The sequence below is a fragment of the Schistocerca cancellata genome, chromosome 9 (assembly GCF_023864275.1).
Source record: "Schistocerca cancellata isolate TAMUIC-IGC-003103 chromosome 9, iqSchCanc2.1, whole genome shotgun sequence".
Lineage (NCBI taxonomy): Eukaryota > Metazoa > Arthropoda > Insecta > Orthoptera > Acrididae > Schistocerca > Schistocerca cancellata.
This window is the reverse complement of record NC_064634.1, coordinates 509,566,826-509,582,606: the sequence shown is the minus strand read 5'-3', so window position 1 is coordinate 509,582,606 and position 15,781 is coordinate 509,566,826. Positions and strand designations below refer to the sequence as shown.

Below are 15,781 nucleotides of genomic sequence, written 5' to 3'. Positions count from 1 at the left end.
GAGTCATCACTTAACCCTTTAGCTTCTCTGGACGTGTTAATGCATGCGCCTTTGTATCTGACCCTGTGTGCTCTGAATGTTTTTACATGCTTTTCATTAATTGAGAAATACTGCATCTCCAGACTGCCTTGATCTGTGGCTTTCAGGATGTCATGCAGGAAAAGTGCATGATGGGTTTCACATGATGTGCTTTCACAATCCATGCTGGTTGGCATGGAGAGTCATTCTGCTCCAGATACCTCAGCATGTTTGAGCTTACAAGATATTCTAAGATTCTACAACAAATGGATGTCAAGGACACTGAACAGTAATTTTCTGGATAACTTCTGCTACCCTTCTTGTAGATAGGTGCAACCCGTGCTTTCTTCCAACTAATGGGCACTTTTTTTGTTTGAGGGATCTGTAATAGATTACAGTTAAGAGGGGACTAATACAGCTGGGTATAGAATCTAATAAGGATTCCTTTTGCCCTTGGGCTTTATTTTATTTTGATTATTTTATCTGTTAGTCAACGCCACTGATACTACACTACTGGCCATTACAATTACTACACCAAGAAGAAATGCAGATGATAGACAGCTATTCATTGGACAAATATATTATACTAGAGCTGACATGTGATTACATTTTCACGCAATTTGGGTGCATAGATCCTGAGAAATCAGTAACCAGAACAACCACCTCTGGCCATAATAACAGCCTTGATATGCCTGGGCATTGAGTCAAACAGAGCTTGGATGGCGTGTTCAGGTACAGCTGCCCATGCAGCTTCAATACGATACCACAGTTCATCAAGAGTAGTGATTGGTGTATTGTGATGAGCCAGTTGCTTGGCCACCATTGACAAGACATTTTCAGTTGGTGAGAGATCTAGAGAATGTGCTGGCCAGGGCAGCAGTCGAACAATTTCTGTATCCAGAAAGGCCCGTACAGGACCTGCAACATACGGTCGTGCATTATCCTGCTGAAATGTAGTGTTTCACAGGGATCGAATGAAGGGTAGAGCCACGGGTTGTAATGCATCTGAAATGTAACATTTACTGTTCAAAGTGCCATCAATGCGAACAAGAGGTGACCGAGAAGTGTAACCAATGGCACCCCATACCATCACGCCAGGTGATACACCAGTATGGCGATGACAAATACACGCTTCCAATGTGCATTCACCGTGATGTTGCCAAACACGGATGCTACCATCATGATGCTGTAAACAGAACCGGGATTCATCCGAAAAAATGACGTTTCGCCATTCATGCACCCAGGTTCGTCGTTGAGTACACCATCGCAGGTGCTCCTGTCTGTGATGCAGCATCAAGGGTAACCGCAGCCATGGTCTCCGAGCTGATAGTCCATGCTGCTGCAAACATCGTCCAACTGTTTATGCAGATGGTTTTTGTCTTGCAAACGTCCCCATCTGTTGACTCAGGGATCGAGACGTGGCTGCACGATCCGTTACAGCCATGCATATAAGATGCCTGTCATCTTGCTTGCTAGTGATACGAGGCCATTGGGATCCAGCACGGCATTCCGTATTACCCTCCTGAACCCACTGATTCCATATTCTGCTAACAGTCACTGGCTTTTGACCAACGCAAGCAGCAATGTCGCGATACGATAAACCGCAATCGCGATAGGCTGCAATCCAACCTTTATCAAAGTCAGAAACGTGATGGTACGTATTTCTCTTCTTTACACGAGGCATCACAACAACTTTTCACCAGGCAACGCCGGTCAACTGCTGTTTGTGTATGACAAATCGGTTGGAAACTTTCCTCATGTCAGCATATTGTACGTGTAGCCACCAGTGCCGACCTTGTGTGAATGCTCTGAAAAGCTAATCATTTGCATATCACAGCATCTTCTTCCCGTCGGTTAAATTTCGCGTCTGTAGCAAATCATCTTCATGGTGTAGCAATTTTAATGGTCAGTCGTGTAATATCTACTTCACTCATCTTTCCAGTGGTACGAGAATTCAGTTGTGGCAATATTCTTGCATTTTTCTTTGTAAAGGAACATTTGAAAACTGAGATTTCTGCTTCGCTTTGTTACTCCCAACTTCAGTTCCGATTTCATCCAAGTGACTAGGCGCTAACTTTGGTGCCAGTAACAGCCTTTGCATATGGCCAGAATTTCTTTGGATTTTGTGAAAGATCATTTGATAATATTATGCTACAGGAATTACTGAAGGCTTCACACATTGTTCTCTTGACTGCCAAACACATTCCATTATGCTTTGTTTTATACCTATTATGCAGTAGTCTCTGTTTCTTTAGAATTTTCTTTACAGTAACTGTAGGCCAAAGAGGATCTCTCCGATGATGAACTGTCTTACTAGATACATATCTATCCCATGCATGGTCAATTATTCTTTTAAAGTGGAGCCATAGTTCCTCTACATGCACCTGTCCTGAGCTAAAAGTTTCAAGTTCCTCATTGAGGTCTGATACTATTACTTCTCTGTCTACTTTGCTGAATATATAAATCTTTCTGCTTTTTTTTTTAGTTGCCCTTTGTATTTTGGTATTCATTGTTGCTATAGCTCCCTCATGGTCACTAATACCAGTTTTGATGTGGACTTCCCCAAAAAGGTTAGGTCTGTTTGTTGCCTTAGATCTCGTATATTTCAGTCATGGGTGGGGTTCTGAACTATCTGCTCTAGTAGCTTTCAATAGAAGGCATTTAATGTTTCACAGGACATCTTGTTGTACCCATCATTAACAAAACTATAATGATGTGAGTTGATTTTTGTATGATTGAAGTCTCCTCCAATGCTTATGGTATCATTAGGGAACTCATGTGTAAGTGAACTACAGTTTTTAGTTACATCAAGAGGAGAATCTGGAGGTCAATAAAAGGGCCCTATTATCATTTTTTGCCCACCATTGATACTGAGTCTTGTCCAAATACTCTCACATGCTGCTTCAATTTCCATCTCAGTGGATTTGAATTTCTTGTCTATTGCAACAAATACATCACCTCCAGTTCCCCTTTTCCTATCCTTTCAATATTTACTTAAAATTTCCCTAAACATCTCAGTCCTGTCAATTTCAGGTTTCAACCAGTTTGCTGTAACTAGAACCATGTGAGCTTCACTGCTTTTCATGAGCCCTTCAAATTCTGGCACTCTGTTAACCACTAGGATTTTAATACCATCACCTGTTGGAGGCATTTCTTTTGATCTTACACTGACACTTCTGGATTTGGTGGAGAGTCACCTACACTAAAAAACCTTTTGTCCACTCCACACACAGTCAGCTACTTCAGTAGCAGCCTCTGAAGCATAGCTGCAGCGTTGTCGGAGATCTGATGTTTTACCGGATTCCTGATATTCACGGTACACTTGTGAAATGGTCGTACAGAAATAACCCCACTTCATCGCTACCTCTGAGATGCTGTGTCCCATCGCTCGTGCGCCAACTATATCACCACGTTCAAGCTCATTTAAATCTTGATAACCTGCCACAGTTCTCAACCCTATCATGTACGTCCAGGAAGTCGCAGTCTACCTTGTCACAGAAACCTGGGAGTGTCTGGTTCAAGCCTTCCACTCGACTGAAAAGTGGGGGACCACGATCTGTTCTGGGGACAATTCTGAAGATTGTGAGCTTCGTTGAAACTCCACGAGCAGGGCTGGTTTTCTCAACTCTCTCTGCTGGTTGCTGGAATGATCCAAATATGACCTCACAGACCAGATGACAGGCACTATTTATTCCAACATGCATCACAATCTGTAGTTGGTTGAACCCTGTTCCCTCAATAGCTGCCAGAATAGTCTCATCAACATGCTGAATGAGGCCACAGGCATACAGACTGAGTGTATCTGGTGCTGCTTCCCACCCCTTGTTTCCATTTCCCTAAGCAGTACCATTATTCACTTTACATCTGACTGAACTGTCGACAATTAATTAACCACTACCCTTTTTAACCACTGCCCTTTTTCTGTTTGCCTCCTCTTGACACGGGGCAAAGCAGGTTTCCCCAAAGCAGGTGAAATTTCACTGAAATACAGCACCTCAAACTTGTCTGTTACAGGAATCAGTACAACACCCTGAGTCCTCCTTGGTCCCTGTCTACCCTGTATGGGATGCCTGGGCCACTCACAATCAAGTGGATGGGTAGCGATGTGGCTTGTATTTCCTGCAGAAAAGACAGTATCCACAGAAGAGGGAAGCACTTTAGGTATCTCTGGTACCCCTGATACACAACTCTTACTAGCCCTCCCAACTCACCCATCTGTGGCAGCTACCAATAACTTAACAGTCGACAGGGCAATGTCCAGCTGCTTACAAATAGTAACCATTTCATCCCCTACCTGAGAACAGCAAACACAGTAGGGCTGCATTATGCCTGGTACACTATTTTACAGAACAGTAAACAATTTCTGGCTGGTGCAGCATTTTACAAACAGTAAACAATTTATGGCTGATGCAGTATTTTATGCTAAGCTTCTTGATTCTCTTTTAATTTATGAGTTTCACAAGCTATAAAAATTATCAGCAGTCTTTTGGAATTTAAGTAATTTATAGCCAAAATTGAGATCTATTATGACAATAGAAAACTCGAGATAAGTCTTGCTACTTCTCTGAAGTGTTTTCCAGGTTATAGTTACTAAGAAAGTTTGACAGAAGCATTTTTTATGATAAATGTAGTCAATATATACTCCTTTAAAAAGAAAGATCTAATATGACAAAATACATTACTTATTCACAGTAACTGTAAATCGCAACACTAATTTATTATAAAATAAGTTATACAAAATACTCGTAAATCGCAAAAATCTTTGCAAGCATTTGAAATTTCGCAAATTACACCTTTCTCACATAAACATACAACAAAATTTGGGAACAATTATTTGTGAATGAGCACAGTTAACCTTACAGCTGACAAATTAATGCTATATAATATAATACCTTCCTGAAGATCACAGGTTACATTTAAAATTGATGATTCAATACTACACAATATATCTCGACACCTGCACAAGTTTTGATAAAATCAGCAAGAAAACATTTAAATTTTACACCGGGTTTTTGTATCTAAGTTTTTGAAGTGAATTTATGTAATGCACATGATTTTACTCTAAGACAAAGGAACTGCTGGGAGTTGGCTTACATACATAACTGTAGGCAAATAAATGTGTGAACTGCATAGATTTTGTCACTAAGCTTACGTTGCACCCCCTTTCACACTAGTGTGCCAATTTCAGTATATTTTACAAAAATAATGTGAAATGTCACAGCACAACAGACACACATATGCTCAGGGTGGCTATAACTTGCTTGATTTCAACAGCTGCTTTACACACGTGCCGTTTTGATCCTTCCACCTAACACCAGTTTCTCTGAATTACTTAGACAGAAATAGCCCTTGAAACACATTCACTGATCTTGTAAGCACTCCCAGCACCAGCCTCTGCTCTCCCCTGCCCACGTCCACATCCACCCCTGCTCCATGACCCTAATTTCACTCATCCTGCACCCACATCATCTTCTCTACAGTCTTTCTCTAGCCCTGCTCCATTACCATCTGTCAACTCACTCCCCAACGTCTTCTTGCACAAAGCAGAACAAGCTCACTGCATTCCTGTGTAGTGTACCTCCTGCTTCTCACTCCCAGTTGTGAGCCACCCTTCCCCAATCCTCCCTCTTCCTCCCTGTCTCTTCTCTCCCTTTTCTTTCTCCACCTGACACAACCTATCAGTCCATTCAATTTACAGTGTCAGCTGTGCACGCACGTGCGTATGTGCACGCGCACACACATGGGTGAGGGGGAGAGAAAGACAGACAGAGAGAGAGAGAGAGAGAGAGAGAGAGAGAGAGAGAGAGAGAGATATTGTGTAAATGTCAGCAAAGTTCCAAGTCTTGAGTATCGACAACTAATCATCTCAAGTGTTAAGTGAATTTTTGCCCTTGCCGCTTGAATGGAAAAAAGTGAAAACTGTTTATGTTGAGATGGTTCAGCACTTCATGTATCTGAGTTTTCCTTCGTTCTCCCAAAATATTCCAAGCAAATTCTAGAATGGTGCTTCCATCGTGGTGTGAGGTCTGAAGATGGTCTAAATCAGACCGAAACTAACAACCTCATAAAAAAAAGAAGTTTCTTGCAGTTGTGATTATTCATGTTCATTTCTAAGTAACATAAAAAATAATAAAATAAAAAACATTGTACTCAGAGAGAAATGTTCTCAAAAATTAAAGTATTGAGATGCGAGCATTAGCCTTCCTTTGTGCATGACCCCATTGCAAACTAATTGAAAATGAAAGGATCTAAAGTAATACCTGCAAACAACTTATTTGATGAAATGGAGCAGTGCGTTGCAGCCTGCTGTGCTTTGTTGAGACAGTTTCCAAATGTAGTGTCTCCCACGAGAGAGTTATTTTCTGACAAATGTGCGATATAGTTCAGTTCACAAAAGAGGAATGTGGTTTTTTGGCCTACAAAAAATCCTCATTATTTGCGAGAGCTGCAGAGGAACCTGTCTCATGTTACGATATGAACCAAGGTGTCATCATGAGTCCTGCCCAGACCTTACCATGCCAGACTACTCATTTTGGGGAATGACATAGTCCTCTGTGGCTCACCGTCATTATGGGACTACAGAGGGATTATGCAAAAGTGTTGAAGAAGCCTTAGAAAGTGTAACTCCTGAGATGTACCACAAGGATGACACAAAGGCACACATGCATCTTTGTAAGGCGAGATGCTGCACATACTCATCTAGTGGATGCATTGTTGTTATATGTAAGTATTTCAATGTACAACACGGGGTGTACCTAGGCTATGGGGAGCTTTTTGAACATGCTGTACTTGAAAATATCAACAGTGAAGAAGATGGTAAAGGTAAAGGTGCACTCTGCAGTGCAAGGCTGTCACTGGGCTATTGGCCCGTTGGCCTGGCTGCTGGTAGAATGAAACCCTTTCTTCATAACAGCACTTGGAATGGGAGGTTGCCAGGTCCATCAGTCTCTCACCTCAAGGAAAGATTACCGGTTCCTTTGCTAGGAGGCGGAGTGGACGTGAGGCCATCCTGGAGGGACTGGAACAACGAAAAATATCCACCCCTACCCAAAACTGGACCTGGGACATTAAGCATCAGACCCTAGTGCTCTACCTGCAGGACCACTACAGTCACAATATGGAAGATAATACAGAAGTAAAGGTACCGTATTTCATAGAAATCACAATTGGTGCACAAACTTCAACTTAATGACTCTATAGATTGACATGTATTTCATGAGAATTCTATAGTCATTACCAAACAGGCTAAAAAACAGGAACAGCACCAACGGGAGTATTTTTTCTGTGGTATAAAGTTTGACAACGTGTCTATTTTGCATAGTGAACTGGAGGGTAGTTTAGGGGAACCAGCGAGGCAAGAAATGAGATTAAGTAATTTGAGTGCAAAAACTGAAATCATTCAGTTTTTTTCATTGATTATTTATGGTTACTTTGGGCCAGGAAAATTTGCTTTAAATTGCTTCTGCCACAGATCTCATAAATTTTTGCTATTGTCTTGGGATGAGGGTTGTGATGATCTACAGCATAGTTGATCTACAGCATAGTTGATCTACAGCACAGCCTTAGATTCACATTACGCTGAAAGTTGATTGTTCGTTTATGAACAGGCCCGCACCACAAATATTTAAAATAAAGGTTTTCATTTCAATACTGTGATGTGGGACAACTTAACAATATTTTTCCCTCTTAGGGCCCAAAGTACAGATATAGCCTCAGGGTCTATAGGTATAAAATGCAACCTTGCCAGTAGTGATTATTAAATTGTCAAATAATTTGTAAAGACTGGGCACACTGATGATGGTAAACACTTTTCATATCTACTGTGACAGAACAACGTTCTATATGGTATTAAGAGAAAAATTCATTACATAAAATTCTGACAATACCTAAGGCAAATAATACTTGACAAGTATTAACAATGTAAGGAAAAATATAGATTGCTGCTCACCATGAAGATGACATGTCGAGTAGCAGAGAGGCACAATGAAAAGACATTCATACAAGCAAGCTCACCTCACGCACACGGTCGCCACCTCCGGCAGCTCAGAACGGAAGCATTCCAGTCCGAGCTGCCAGAGATGGTAGTCATGTGTGCACTAAATGTGCTTGCTTGATTGAAGCCAAAAGTGAAATTGTAACAGAATTTGCATTGTGCCTATCTGCAACTCAATGTGTCATCTTTGCGGTGAGTAGTAATCTATTTCTTTATACTTTTGATATTCCAATCTGGAGTTGCAATTATCTGACATTAGTATTACCTGGACACAATTCCATCTTCTGATTCCACCTCTATGAGATAGATGCCCTGTTCTGGATAAACTTCTCCAGGCACACACGTAACATTTCCAAGCATCAGAAGCTCATTTTCAGAAACAGACCTACGCTTCACCGGTAATTTACTGCTGATAAGCTCTCTAAGTGCTTTCTCCAGGATCTTCACTTGTTGTGTTCCAAATTCCTCTCCATAAACTGAGAAATCAAAAAATAGGTCCTTGCTGGTCACACGGCTTGAGTTCTGACATGTCACTGTCAAAATTCTTCTTAGAGCAGCATTTATTAGGTGAGTCGCAGTGTGATTTCGCATGTTAGCAAGTCTTTTGTCACAATCAATACACAAGGATATTTCATCACTGACAGACACAGACATATCTGTAAAATATGAGCAAACAGATAGACAATTATGCACCATTCTCCCCTATAAAAGCAATGAAAAGTGCACAGCATACTATGACTATCTTGCACTCAATTGTGAAAAATTGACAAATAACAAACAGAAAAACATACCTGCCATTGGCTAGCACATGTGTAGGATGAAGAAAAGACTAAATAGAAGTTTTCCACTTCACTGTCCAAAAATTTGCTGTTATGAAACCTTTCATTAATACCTTGAGCAGAATGAATCACAATGTCATACACGCTATATTTAATAAAATTTATTCACTCAAAGTCTTATGTGAAGGAAAACTACTTTTATTTCTCTGCATTGTTGATCACAATGTGTGTCATATTGTTTTATTTTGCTGTTTATTAATAAACACATTAGTTGCCATTTTGAGTCAGGAAGAAAATTATAAATTATACCTACATAATTTAGTAAAGTGGTTATTTTCTAAACAAGGCTTGTGACACGTGAATGAATTTATGAGAATGGTGATAGAAACGAAACTTCATTTATTCAGTACACAGTGTTATGCAGACATCATTACGGAGATCTCACAGGAAGTTAATACGATAAACTGCTTCTTAATGCTCCATAAGTAACTTTTTGTCATTAATAATAAGTAGCTTCAGATGTTTATCAAGGACACACACACACACACACACACACGCACACACACCCACACCCACACAATTGGTTTAGATTTAAAAAGACTGAAAATTACAATTTTACATAATACACAGAGAATGTGCTACTTTGCAAAAGATCTCAGGTTTCTACAGTTACACTATTCAGTTGGTGTCCATCTGTTACCGCAGACTTAATGATTACACGAGTACATCTGTGGAGCAACAGTTGTTTCATGTCTAAAATGAACTGGTTCTTTTTCCCAAAGGTCTGAATAATGTTAGTGTGTCGATACAGTTCACCGTGGAGGAGGTGCTTATTAAGCTTTCTTTGTAAGCTGTTCTTCAAGAAAGAAAATGGTAGCATTGGTCACAGAGTTTAAAACTTTTAGCATAAAATAATAATAATGTTGTGTGACGAGGGCCTCCCGTTGGGTAGACCGTTCGCCTGGTGCAAGTCTTCGGCGACTTGCGGGTCGATGGGGATGAAATGATGATGATTAGGACAACACAACACCCAGTCCCTGAGCAGTGAAAATCTCCGACCCAGTCGGGAATCGAACCCAGGCCCTTAGGATTAACATTCCGTCACACTGACCACTCAGCTACCAGGGGCGGACTACTTTTAGCAGAAAGAGCAAGAAAAATCTGGATCAGGGTTGCTCTGAGAAGAACTGGAGTATCTCAGTATGATGAGACTTACCCAACAAAAGCGCTGGCAGGTCGATAGACACACAAATAAACACAAACATACACACAAAACTCTAGCTTTCGCAACCAACGGTTGCCTCGTCAGGAAAGAGGGAAGGAGAAGGAAAGACAAAAGGATTGGGTTTTAAGGGAGAGGGTAAGGAGTCATTCCAATCCCGGGAGCGGAAAGACTTACCTTAGGGGGAAAAAAGGACAGGTTTACACTCGCACACACACAAATATCCATCCACACATACACAGACACAAGCAGACATTTGTAAAGGCCATAACCAGAAGGAGGAAATAAGATGACAGAAAAGACTACGAAATGTAAAAGTGACAATAACAATAACAAACATGATTGTTGGATTCAAATTAATGATATGAATATAATAGAGGGAAACATTCCACGTGAGAAAAATATATTTAAAAAGAAAGATGATGAGACTTACCCAACAAAAGCGCTGGCAGGTCGATAGACACACAAATAAACACAAACATACACACAAAACTCTAGCTTTCGCAACCAACGGTTGCCTCGTCGGGAAAGAGGGAAGGAGAAGGAAAGACAAAAGGATAGGGTTTTAAGGGAGAGGGTAAGGAGTCATTCCAATCCCGGGAGCGGAAAGACTTACCTTAGGGGGAAAAAAGGACAGGTTTACACTCGCACACACACAAATATCCATCCACACATACACAGACACAAGCAGACATTTGTAAAGGCCATAACCAGAAGGAGGAAATAAGATGACAGAAAAGACTACGAAATGTAAAAGTGACAATAACAATAACAAACATGATTGTTGGATTCAAATTAATGATATGAATATAATAGAGGGAAACATTCCACGTGGGAAAAATATATTTAAAAAGAAAGATGATGAGACTTACCCAACAAAAGCGCTGGCAGGTCGATAGACACACAAATAAACACAAACATACACACAAAACTCTAGCTTTCGCAACCAACGGTTGCCTCGTCAGGAAAGAGGGAAGGAGAAGGAAAGACAAAAGGATTGGGTTTTAAGGGAGAGGGTAAGGAGTCATTCCAATCCCGGGAGCGGAAAGACTTACCTTAGGGGGAAAAAAGGACAGGTTTACACTCGCACACACACAAATATCCATCCACACATACACAGACACAAGCAGACATTTGTAAAGGCCATAACCAGAAGGAGGAAATAAGATGACAGAAAAGACTACGAAATGTAAAAGTGACAATAACAATAACAAACATGATTGTTGGATTCAAATTAATGATATGAATATAATAGAGGGAAACATTCCACGTGGGAAAAATATATTTAAAAAGAAAGATGATGAGACTTACCCAACAAAAGCGCTGGCAGGTCGATAGACACACAAATAAACACAAACATACACACAAAACTCTAGCTTTCGCAACCAACGGTTGCCTCGTCAGGAAAGAGGGAAGGAGAAGGAAAGACAAAAGGATTGGGTTTTAAGGGAGAGGGTAAGGAGTCATTCCAATCCCGGGAGCGGAAAGACTTACCTTAGGGGGAAAAAAGGACAGGTTTACACTCGCACACACACAAATATCCATCCACACATACACAGACACAAGCAGACATTTGTAAAGGCCATAACCAGAAGGAGGAAATAAGATGACAGAAAAGACTACGAAATGTAAAAGTGACAATAACAATAACAAACATGATTGTTGGATTCAAATTAATGATATGAATATAATAGAGGGAAACATTCCACGTGGGAAAAATATATTTAAAAAGAAAGATGATGAGACTTACCCAACAAAAGCGCTGGCAGGTCGATAGACACACAAATAAACACAAACATACACACAAAACTCTAGCTTTCGCAACCAACGGTTGCCTCGTCAGGAAAGAGGGAAGGAGAAGGAAAGACAAAAGGATTGGGTTTTAAGGGAGAGGGTAAGGAGTCATTCCAATCCCGGGAGCGGAAAGACTTACCTTAGGGGGAAAAAAGGACAGGTTTACACTCGCACACACACAAATATCCATCCACACATACACAGACACAAGCAGACATTTGTAAAGGCCATAACCAGAAGGAGGAAATAAGATGACAGAAAAGACTACGAAATGTAAAAGTGACAATAACAATAACAAACATGATTGTTGGATTCAAATTAATGATATGAATATAATAGAGGGAAACATTCCACGTGGGAAAAATATATTTAAAAAGAAAGATGATGAGACTTACCCAACAAAAGCGCTGGCAGGTCGATAGACACACAAATAAACACAAACATACACACAAAACTCTAGCTTTCGCAACCAACGGTTGCCTCGTCAGGAAAGAGGGAAGGAGAAGGAAAGACAAAAGGATTGGGTTTTAAGGGAGAGGGTAAGGAGTCATTCCAATCCCGGGAGCGGAAAGACTTACCTTAGGGGGAAAAAAGGACAGGTTTACACTCGCACACACACAAATATCCATCCACACATACACAGACACAAGCAGACATTTGTAAAGGCCATAACCAGAAGGAGGAAATAAGATGACAGAAAAGACTACGAAATGTAAAAGTGACAATAACAATAACAAACATGATTGTTGGATTCAAATTAATGATATGAATATAATAGAGGGAAACATTCCACGTGGGAAAAATATATTTAAAAAGAAAGATGATGAGACTTACCCAACAAAAGCGCTGGCAGGTCGATAGACACACAAATAAACACAAACATACACACAAAACTCTAGCTTTCGCAACCAACGGTTGCCTCGTCAGGAAAGAGGGAAGGAGAAGGAAAGACAAAAGGATTGGGTTTTAAGGGAGAGGGTAAGGAGTCATTCCAATCCCGGGAGCGGAAAGACTTACCTTAGGGGGAAAAAAGGACAGGTTTACACTCGCACACACACAAATATCCATCCACACATACACAGACACAAGCAGACATTTGTAAAGGCCATAACCAGAAGGAGGAAATAAGATGACAGAAAAGACTACGAAATGTAAAAGTGACAATAACAATAACAAACATGATTGTTGGATTCAAATTAATGATATGAATATAATAGAGGGAAACATTCCACGTGGGAAAAATATATTTAAAAAGAAAGATGATGAGACTTACCCAACAAAAGCGCTGGCAGGTCGATAGACACACAAATAAACACAAACATACACACAAAACTCTAGCTTTCGCAACCAACGGTTGCCTCGTCAGGAAAGAGGGAAGGAGAAGGAAAGACAAAAGGATTGGGTTTTAAGGGAGAGGGTAAGGAGTCATTCCAATCCCGGGAGCGGAAAGACTTACCTTAGGGGGAAAAAAGGACAGGTTTACACTCGCACACACACAAATATCCATCCACACATACACAGACACAAGCAGACATTTGTAAAGGCCATAACCAGAAGGAGGAAATAAGATGACAGAAAAGACTACGAAATGTAAAAGTGACAATAACAATAACAAACATGATTGTTGGATTCAAATTAATGATATGAATATAATAGAGGGAAACATTCCACGTGGGAAAAATATATTTAAAAAGAAAGATGATGAGACTTACCCAACAAAAGCGCTGGCAGGTCGATAGACACACAAATAAACACAAACATACACACAAAACTCTAGCTTTCGCAACCAACGGTTGCCTCGTCAGGAAAGAGGGAAGGAGAAGGAAAGACAAAAGGATTGGGTTTTAAGGGAGAGGGTAAGGAGTCATTCCAATCCCGGGAGCGGAAAGACTTACCTTAGGGGGAAAAAAGGACAGGTTTACACTCGCACACACACAAATATCCATCCACACATACACAGACACAAGCAGACATTTGTAAAGGCCATAACCAGAAGGAGGAAATAAGATGACAGAAAAGACTACGAAATGTAAAAGTGACAATAACAATAACAAACATGATTGTTGGATTCAAATTAATGATATGAATATAATAGAGGGAAACATTCCACGTGGGAAAAATATATTTAAAAAGAAAGATGATGAGACTTACCCAACAAAAGCGCTGGCAGGTCGATAGACACACAAATAAACACAAACATACACACAAAACTCTAGCTTTCGCAACCAACGGTTGCCTCGTCAGGAAAGAGGGAAGGAGAAGGAAAGACAAAAGGATTGGGTTTTAAGGGAGAGGGTAAGGAGTCATTCCAATCCCGGGAGCGGAAAGACTTACCTTAGGGGGAAAAAAGGACAGGTTTACACTCGCACACACACAAATATCCATCCACACATACACAGACACAAGCAGACATTTGTAAAGGCCATAACCAGAAGGAGGAAATAAGATGACAGAAAAGACTACGAAATGTAAAAGTGACAATAACAATAACAAACATGATTGTTGGATTCAAATTAATGATATGAATATAATAGAGGGAAACATTCCACGTGGGAAAAATATATTTAAAAAGAAAGATGATGAGACTTACCCAACAAAAGCGCTGGCAGGTCGATAGACACACAAATAAACACAAACATACACACAAAACTCTAGCTTTCGCAACCAACGGTTGCCTCGTCAGGAAAGAGGGAAGGAGAAGGAAAGACAAAAGGATTGGGTTTTAAGGGAGAGGGTAAGGAGTCATTCCAATCCCGGGAGCGGAAAGACTTACCTTAGGGGGAAAAAAGGACAGGTTTACACTCGCACACACACAAATATCCATCCACACATACACAGACACAAGCAGACATTTGTAAAGGCCATAACCAGAAGGAGGAAATAAGATGACAGAAAAGACTACGAAATGTAAAAGTGACAATAACAATAACAAACATGATTGTTGGATTCAAATTAATGATATGAATATAATAGAGGGAAACATTCCACGTGGGAAAAATATATTTAAAAAGAAAGATGATGAGACTTACCCAACAAAAGCGCTGGCAGGTCGATAGACACACAAATAAACACAAACATACACACAAAACTCTAGCTTTCGCAACCAACGGTTGCCTCGTCAGGAAAGAGGGAAGGAGAAGGAAAGACAAAAGGATTGGGTTTTAAGGGAGAGGGTAAGGAGTCATTCCAATCCCGGGAGCGGAAAGACTTACCTTAGGGGGAAAAAAGGACAGGTTTACACTCGCACACACACAAATATCCATCCACACATACACAGACACAAGCAGACATTTGTAAAGGCCATAACCAGAAGGAGGAAATAAGATGACAGAAAAGACTACGAAATGTAAAAGTGACAATAACAATAACAAACATGATTGTTGGATTCAAATTAATGATATGAATATAATAGAGGGAAACATTCCACGTGGGAAAAATATATTTAAAAAGAAAGATGATGAGACTTACCCAACAAAAGCGCTGGCAGGTCGATAGACACACAAATAAACACAAACATACACACAAAACTCTAGCTTTCGCAACCAACGGTTGCCTCGTCAGGAAAGAGGGAAGGAGAAGGAAAGACAAAAGGATTGGGTTTTAAGGGAGAGGGTAAGGAGTCATTCCAATCCCGGGAGCGGAAAGACTTACCTTAGGGGGAAAAAAGGACAGGTTTACACTCGCACACACACAAATATCCATCCACACATACACAGACACAAGCAGACATTTGTAAAGGCCATAACCAGAAGGAGGAAATAAGATGACAGAAAAGACTACGAAATGTAAAAGTGACAATAACAATAACAAACATGATTGTTGGATTCAAATTAATGATATGAATATAATAGAGGGAAACATTCCACGTGGGAAAAATATATTTAAAAAGAAAGATGATGAGACTTACCCAACAAAAGCGCTGGCAGGTCGATAGACACACAAATAAACACAAACATACACACAAAACTCTAGCTT

The 15,781-nt window shown here is 40.3% G+C and overlaps 1 protein-coding gene across 2 annotated transcripts in view; it reads right to left on the bottom strand.

Moving 5' to 3' along the window:
• The window catches only part of LOC126100372 (alanine--tRNA ligase, mitochondrial), a 99,341-nt gene that overhangs the window by 37,882 nt on the left and 45,678 nt on the right, over positions 1–15,781 (bottom strand). For both annotated transcript variants that reach the window (XM_049910981.1, XM_049910980.1), the window contains exon 9: positions 8,277–8,667. In XM_049910981.1, coding sequence (XP_049766938.1) covers positions 8,277–8,667 — 391 coding nt within the window. The remainder of the gene's footprint in view (positions 1–8,276; positions 8,668–15,781) is intronic.